The 8,945-nt window shown below is 42.6% G+C and overlaps 1 protein-coding gene across 5 annotated transcripts in view; it reads right to left on the bottom strand.

Annotated features, from left to right (window-relative positions):
- Window positions 1–4,228: 4,228 nt before the first annotated feature.
- The window catches only part of PRPSAP1 (phosphoribosyl pyrophosphate synthetase associated protein 1), a 45,877-nt gene continuing 41,160 nt past the window's right edge, over window positions 4,229–8,945 (bottom strand). For all 5 annotated transcript variants that reach the window (XM_030533927.1, XM_030533926.1, XM_030533928.1 and 2 more), the window contains one exon: window positions 4,229–7,959. In XM_030533927.1, coding sequence (XP_030389787.1) covers window positions 7,801–7,959 — 159 coding nt within the window. In that variant the 3' untranslated portion in view covers window positions 4,229–7,800. The remainder of the gene's footprint in view (window positions 7,960–8,945) is intronic.

Genomic DNA, 8,945 nt, shown 5'->3' with positions numbered 1-8,945 from the left:
CCAGATTCTAGCTTAAGTAACTCCCCTTATAAAGGTATTACATGAAGTGCTCTTTAAATCTCATTTCCATCTTGTATCAAGGCCCTCCAGGCTAAGACAGATCCCAACTGGGTTATTACTTTCAATGCATTAAAACAGTCTGCCAGTGGTTTTATCAGGACAGAGCCTCAACATCCAGCAGATGTCAGCACACCACATGAAACGGAGGTGAGGTCTATACTCAGGGCTTGTCTACATCAGAAAGTTGCAGCGCTGGTGAGGGAGTTACAGCGCTGCAACTTAGGAGGTGTACACATCTGCAGGGCACCACCAGCACTGCAACTCCCTGTTTGCAGCGCTGGCCGTACTCCCGTTTTGTCTCGGGTGTAGAGGATCCAGCGCTGGTGATCCAGCGCTGGTAATCAAATATAGACACTTACCAGCGCTTTTCTTGACCTCCGTGGAATAAGCAGGTATCCCAGCATACCTGAGGAAGCCTCTGGTAATCAAGCTGGTCTCCTTCCCCGGCTTGCTCTCGCGTTCCCCGAACCCCGAGCAAGCAGGTCTCCTTCCCTGCGGTTTGCAGGGTGGTTCGGGGAACGCGAGAGCAAACCGCGGCGAAGCTGGTCTCCTTTCCTGGTTTGCTCTCGCGTTCCCCGAACCCCCCTTGAAGCTGCCCAACAGTGCTGCTGTGTGGCCACATCTAACACCACTTGCAGCGCTGGTTGCTGTAAGTGTGGCCACTCTGCAGCGCTGGCCCTATACAGCTGTACTAATACAGCTGTAACAACCAGCGCTGCAAAATTTTAGATGTAGACATGGCCTCAGTGAGGGAAAGCACTTACCCCCACTTATGAACATCCATTGTAGAGTAATGTTGAGTTCTGACAGCTGCTTGCTTGCAGCCCTCCCAAGAGAGAGGGGACAGGGGATAGAGAGGATTCAGTCTTTTCTGTTCTTCTAACAAGACTGGTCATCCATAGCACAGAGAGGTTGCAGAAAAGTAGAAGGAGAAACGAATCTCTTTTCTACAAATGGAACTATATTAAGGATATTTAAAAAACCAGCAAACCAACCTCACATAGTCCTCAGTGCAGAAGTGCTTGAGCACAAACTGAAGTTTAATGGGGAGTGTGTGTGTGTGAGGGGCAGGTGTTATTCTCTCCAAACTCATGGGCAGGTTTATAACAGACTGAGCCAAAAACTGCCATCTGCACATATCTTCTCCCACCCCTACAACCAAGATTTTGCTAGGTTCAAATGTTTGATCTGAATTTCATTGTCACAGTGGGTCGATGGCCCCAGTCATGATAGTATCTGAGCACCACCCTAATGTTAATGAACTGGTTCTCACAGCAGTCACAGGTAAGGAAATCCTCATTTCCGCAAAGGGGAATGGAGACACAGAGATTTAGTGTCTTGCCCAAGGTCATAAGTCTTAGTGCAGGGCCCTAAACCTCAGGATGAGCCTTCCCATTTTAACCTGTTTTACAGAAGTAAAAAATAAAATGCTTTGGGGCAGGGACTATAACACATAATATACAGTTATTAAAATAGCAGTAACTCAGGGGTTTTGGTTAGGAAAAATTCCCCAAGCAGATCTCCCTAGTTCACAATACGTATACCATCACTTTTCATTAGAAGTTTCTTAGGCATTGCTGTTTGTAGAAAACTTTCCAGTCATCCAACACCAAGTCCTCTTCCTAAGATGGAAGCCAACCTGCCCAGAACAAACACTCAGAAGGTGCGATTGACTTCAGACTTCTGCCACTTGCTTGTGTCTTAGCCCAAGGTACCATTCAGTGTAAATCACAGCCCTAAGCCCTATGGCGTTTTTTCTGCACATCCTCTATGCAGTAGATCTGCAGCCACAGCAAAGTCTCCTTAGTGCCATTTGGTGGCTAGGCAGGCAAAGAGCTGCATTGCAGGAACAGCTGGTCGTGCTCACATTGTTGCCTCATCCTTCAGTACCCACCGCCATTTGTTTCGTGCACCTGTGGCATCTTGTCATTAACCAAGACCATAAGAACGTTAGACACCGTAAAGAGGCTGTCCTAACACCACAAAACCATGACTCCTGATTGGGGCCTCTTGGTGCAGTTTATAGAAATAAGTACCTCCCTCTGAAGAGGGCATTAATTCTGTAGCTTACTGACAACAATTTGAGCATCAATATCACTCATTTATCATGGCATCTTAGCGACTAAGAAATTTGGACAAACTTTTGTGGACTAAAACCCATGCATCTGATGAAGTGGGTTTTAGCCCATAAAAGCTTATACCCAAATAAATTTGTGAGTCTCTAAGATGCCACAAAGACTCCTTGCTGTTTTTGCTGACACTGACTAACATGGCTACCCCTCTGAAACTGTCATTTATCATGGTAATTTTAGCAGAAACAGGTGCTCAGGGACCATGCACAGAGCCTGTGGAGATAAAATACTGCTTCCATCACCTTCTCAAATATCTGACTCTGTCCTAGACATCACTGTTGCCATGCCTTAATAAAAACTAAAATAAGCGAAGTTTTCTCTCCTGAAGTTTCAGGCTCACCACTTCCATATACTGCAGAGATGGCTGGGGAGACAAACTGCACTAATTTAAACAAAGCCTCTTTTATAACGGAGAATTACTGCAGTGAGATCCTTTCCTCTTCCCCTCCATGGTCTTGGAATTTGCTTAGTCACTGAACTGGAAGTTCTCAAGGACGACCATTAGTAGAAGAGAGCAGTAGCCAAGTCTTGTTGAAAAGAAAACACAGATTCCCCCCCCTCCCCCTTTAAAACCGGAAAAGGCTTAAGGCTCCTAACCCAGGTATACTAACAAATGCAGGATCATGCCGTATCAGCTTAACCTATAGCTCTACAGCATGAGGCCTTTGGGGAGGTTACACAAGCCTTAGCATCATATAGTATAAACCACATACATTCACCCTAACGAGTTCTTTTTTCCTGCATATATTTATGGAAATGACTCAAAGTCACACACCTTTCCAATAGACATGCAAGTACAGGAAAGACTTATTACTATGAATGAAATCAAAATAAAGCTGCAGCAGTGATTCTCAACATCAGAGTGAAGTTTAACCTAGTGCAAAGAAGCTACCCAGGGCCCTTTGCATTACAATAATGTCTGTATGGAAAGTTTAAGTGGCATTTAGTCCCTGGGGTAACTAACTCTTAGGGCATGTCTACCTGGCGAGTTAGTGCACAGCCAGCCAAAGTGTGAATCTACAGCAAACAAGTCTCAGAGATGGGTCTACAGACTCCGGCTCATGTGATGCTCCTTAGAGCCCATGTGTCTATACAGCGATTTTTAACACTGTAGCGCGAGCCTGAGTGCATTGCCCCAGGCTCAGACTTGCTGCCGCGGGTACCATGCTGCTGTACCATTAAAGAGCCTTGCTCTGCAATCCATTATGTATACTGACCTTTTGAATGGTCCCCATTCAAGTCAAAGGGACCCTACTCAGTGCAAGCAAAGAGTTCAGAATCGTGCCCACATGACCCAGCCAGGCTGATCTGCATGGGTGTATGTAGAGATTAAAATTAGCACCTTTTGTCAGAGGCAAGGAAGACGACAAACCTTGAACTGCAACTGTCTCTACTAATGCTGTTGTCGCTGTAGCAGAGGCCCATTTTCACATTGGGCAGCTCATCCAGCATAAACATTAAGAAGTTTGATTGGTTGGAGACTCAAACCCCAGGCAGGATTCCTTGCTCTAGGATCAAGAAGAAAAGCCATGACCGAAATAAATTCCCAGTCATTTGACAGGCATTACACCTGCTAGCACAGATGACTTAATACAGGCACCATCTGCAAGGACGGCAGTACAGTTCTTTGCAAAGGCACAAAAGATGTAAAAAATACTTTCCACCCTATGGACTTAAAATAAGTTAGCTGGACTTTGACCCTGTAGAGGATTAGACAGCTGTGACCATGAAATTTAGTAAAGGATATATATATGCTATGGTCTTACTGAATTTGATCTGTTACTGAATGTTTTGCTTTGTAAGAATTTGTCCCCTATTGCTCTGCACTATGATGTGCCTTAGCTCAAAGGAGCTCTAATGGCATTATAATATCATAGGCATCAAATCCATGTGGTGATCATACGCTTCATGTGTCACAGAGCTAAAGGACAAAGAAAGGTGCAATGGAACCAATGCAAATAGTGATACTATGCATACTCAGCAGGCTTGTATCTGGGCCATTGGAGTGCTTTTTGCAATAAATTTCAGAGAAACGCTCAGTTGAAAATGAGAGTTTATTAGCATCCACTCTGGGAATTTCTCTACGGCTTTCTAACAGACACAGGAATGAGTGCTCATGTCACTTTTTCCAAAGAAATTAGCTAACAGCGTAATCTAGATCAAGCAGATTTAACCAACTCTATACACATATGCCAACCACACAGCTGTTTTCACTCTGCCCCGGACAGGAAAAATGCATGAACATAAATAAATCTGCAAGAAAGAGGTGCCCCAGGGCTTTTATTACCTTCTCCAGTGTCTTTTACTCACTTCAATGCAGACTGCAAAGACATAAGTATAGTTCTAAAGCAGTATGCACATTGAGAGATTCAATTTGGAAAGGTTTTTCTTCGTTAGAGATTATCAAACTACAACCCTAACGGAGATTTAAGCCATGTGCAGAAAGGAGACATTTATAAGCCACCAAGACCATTTTGAAAGTTTGAATTTGGGAGATAACGGAAGCTCAGTTTAAATTGCTTCCTCTCCACTACTGTGCAATTTAAACTGAGCATCTCTCCGGTTTTTGAGATATCAAACAAGAACATGAAGGATCTTCATTCTTCCTATAGCCTCAGTTGAGGATGGTTTCAGAAAGTGGATGCTAAACTCATTACTAAATGGACTTCTAGGAATTCCATGACATCCTGAAGTAAAAAGCCATGTCAACGTGGTAAAATGTAGAAGGGGAACATAAATGCTTATATTTTATACATGCTGCTAAATAATTCTTTAAAGTAAAATACTCCAAGAATCTTGGGAAGACTGTTTAGAACCTGAGTGATCTATCAGCAAACACACAAACGAGAACTCCCCATCCCCCTGCCCCACCACCACCTCCTTCACCTTAAAATCAACTCTCAAAGTAATGCCATCATGTAGCATTAACCCCTCTCCCCAGTCAGGCACTCTCAGCCAAGATAATTTCTGCGAAAGGTGGCAGATGGTGGGTTGAGAAAAGAATACGCCACATTTGTTTTACAAGAAAAGAAAATATAAATTTTCAGAAGTTTAAAACCAAAACAGGAAATCTAAATTTATTGCTTTTTCATAATCAGGATTGAGTTAGAGGGAGAACACAGGATATGGGAGATGGGATGGGAATAAAGATGACATGGTCAGATAGACCAAGACTTTCTGAATGGCACCACTGCTATAAGAAACTAAATCCTACAAGGCCCCCTAAACCCCTACTCTGATAACTGGCAATGACATAATGATAATCAAGTCTTTCATAAGGCAGAGGAAACTGGGTGGGAGAGGCCTTTATCTAAAAAAAACCTGACAGCACATCCTGTAATGATGGCAGCCACCAGGGCTGGATTCCATGAAATTAAGAAAAAAAAACACAAAACAAAAAAAACGACTCAGTTAAGTTCAATGCCAAGCCAGCTATAGTTCAGGCAGATGCACTGCAAGCTTCCACACAGCTCTTCTGATGCATTTTCACCCTCATTTGCAATCTCTCATATTGCAATTCTGGGCCTTGTGAGCACAGGCTGCCAATTGGGCCAAACTGGTTGGGATTTTATGATGTGACTGATTTATGACTATGGCCCAACCAAATTCATTCTAGAGATAAAACTGAGGCAAGAGGGCAGCCGGCTAATGAACTGGGCCACTTCACCCAGGGTAGGGTCTACCTTAAACTAATTAAAAGGGGATATGAGGAGAGGATGTTTTCATGTTCGTAAAACTGGCTATCATGAGGAACAGTTGTAGCCTAGCACTAATTAAGAACAAGACATGAGTATTTATGATTTCTTCACATACATGCTTGTCAGTCAGTCCCTTCAGTAATACTTAAAGTATGGTACTCTGTTAAAATATAACTATTAGCAGCCCTGAGGAGCCACATACATAAAGTCATGGTAATGGAGTATAGCTGTGACTTTTTCTAATACTTAGTGAACAGAGTCACTAAATTAAGAACAGTCCCGTATATTGCTTACAAGAAGATCCAGTTTGTAGGTACAGATCAGCAGCTGGATTCCAGAGAAGGCAAGGTGCTCCTGAACCCATATTCCATACACGCTCAGTGGCTATGAGATAGGAAGCCAGTTCTATAACATGCATTTCACTCTACTGAGAACCTTTTGTTTGCTGAACATTCAAGGTTCTTCCTGGACTCCCAGCACAAACACATGCTCTGACACTTCTAGGATTTGTTGTACATTGAAGTGGGACTGAAATATGTAGGTAGAAGTTGAAGGGCAAGTAATACTATAAACAAACCCCTGCTGGACAAAGCAATCAATCTGCATTGTCCTCTCCCAAGCAATAGCCTCAAATTACTGATCACTGAGCCAAATTGAAAATATTCTAAGTTTTGGTGGATGTTTTGGAATATGCCCTTGGATCTTATTACAGCCCAGCAAAACTCCTCACAATTCACCAGCCATATACTCCTTGCCAAGAGCCAAGGTTGTGTGTCACTTGGAAAAGGAGCAAGCAACAATGCCTCACTGTTGAGAGGCAGGAATTCAATGGGTGTTTCAGAAAACAGGTTTAAAGCATCTACATTTTCTTTTACTTTACAGGGCTGCCTCGTCAATGTATTTAACCTGTTTACAACAACAGACCAAAATGGCAGCTGTCCACAGGGAAAAGGTCCAAAAGAAACATCCTATGCTTTTTAGCTGCTTGAACATTAGAGTTTCAGAAAGTATAGCCATCTCTGAGGCAGACATGCAAAGTTTCCTCCATATAATTTTGCCAGGATATATCAAACCCAGGCAACTTCTGAGCCAACAGCCAAAAATCACAAATTGTGCTTAATTTAGACAATGTAGACAAGTGTTCCAACAGGGATCAAACTCACATTACTTGCCACAGAGTTGTGACAAGAATCCAAGGCTCGAGAGATAAAGTTGACATATTCTACTACTATGTTCCCACTCCTGCTGAGATAAATATATTTAAGTTGTTATAAACACCGACAAATCTAAGGATTTAACTGCCACTGGGTCATTCCAGGCTGCCATTGTTGAATATACTTACAGCCAATAATTTTATAAAAATAAACCTATGCTGAATAAATGAAATTAGAAAAGGCTACAAAAGTTGGCATGGGGGTTTTCTGCACATCCCCACTACAGGCAGCACCCTACCTGCCCAGACAGCTTAAATGAAGCGTCCCCTTCTGTATTCTATAGTCAATCCATAGACTAGAAACAGCATCACCATCTTTACTTCATCAGTCCATGTGCAGCAACACGACTTCCAGATTCCCCCTCTCATGAGACTACAGCTGTGTTTTAAATGGGGAGAGGCAGACACTAAATAGTTTTCAGACAACTTTTACTTGCAATTCAAAGCCTCTCTATTTCCTGATCAGAACTAAAATGTAATCCTCCCTGCAAGGTGAGCAGAAGAGGCTGCAGGTATCAGGGCTGTTCAATTTTACTTTTGCTATTCAATCTCATGGCTTCAGTCCTTAAACATCCTACACCCTCCCTCTAGCAGAAGAAACAGTTGTGTTGTGTCTATAATTTATGGCATTGCATTTTCAGGCACATTTCCTTCTCCCTTGTCTTCAGGAAAGCCAGGACAAGGGCAACATTGCAATCTAGTCATCCACGGTGATGTTGCGGAAGAGATAAGCCATGGACTCCCCATTGTGGATTCTTCGGATGGCTTCAGAGAGGATCAAACTGATATCCACAGTCTTTATCTTGGGGCACTGCAGCTTCTGAACTTCATGAGGAACTGTGTTGGTCACCACCACCTGCAGAGAGATAGAGAGTGCCACCCACACATCAATTCACATTTAACGGCTACCTAAGAATAAAACTCTGAAAATCAGTTGTATCTGACGTTTCTCTGGGTAGTTAGAGGATTTGGGGTAGGTGTAAATATCACTAATATTATATGATTGAAATGACAGATTTTCCAAGGCTGATCATTTGAAGAAAGGGTCAACATCAGTGATGCTCTGCATGAAGTTCCTCCACGTGGACTAGCAAGTCTGAGTACATCATAGGCTCTTGACCACTCAGGATGGAATATTTGATGGCTTGATCCAATAATACCCCACAAAGTCCATGAGCAGACAGGAGAGGCAGAGAAAAGTAAAATAAATATCACAGGAAAGCAAACACATGCACATGGGATGTGATGGAGAAGCATCCATGTGAATAGTCTTGCCAGAGGATAGCAAAGGATGCAGACTCACTGTACCAATAAAATAGGTGAAGTCTGCCCTTTGGAGAAGTGTGGCTATTAAAACAAATATCATAAAATTCAGAAGGGGACTGTCCCCTAAACAGAGTTTCTGGTCCCAAAGGCTCCTTATTAAGGCAACTCAGCATAATTTCCAATGGTGGCTGTGCTTTAGACCCTCCATCCAGATAGGTATTAATAAATTTATATGTAGATGGGAAATCTGCATAGAGGACAGACTCTTGAGAGGCCATATGCCTTTGAGCTAAATGAGATTTTTCCATTCTCTTCTTCTAAAAAATGGATAACAACCCATTTCTGATAACTATATTAGAAGCCTCATTTAATGTCCCCATTACTCTCACTCCTGGATCTCTCTTGTCATCTGGCAAAGACCAGCTTTAGTTTTCTCTCAAATATATGTAAATTTGATTAATTGCGTCACTCATGAAAAAATGAACATTAGTCTCAGGTAAAAGCTATTCAGTGCAAGCAGAGGCTAAACTTACCCCAAATGAAGCTTTGAAAAATCATCCCAAACCCACTCTCAGT

The sequence above is a fragment of the Gopherus evgoodei genome, chromosome 15 (assembly GCF_007399415.2).
Source record: "Gopherus evgoodei ecotype Sinaloan lineage chromosome 15, rGopEvg1_v1.p, whole genome shotgun sequence".
NCBI classification, from domain to species: domain Eukaryota; kingdom Metazoa; phylum Chordata; order Testudines; family Testudinidae; genus Gopherus; species Gopherus evgoodei.
Note: the sequence above shows the minus strand (reverse complement) of the source record. Positions and strands in the feature narration are given on the sequence as shown.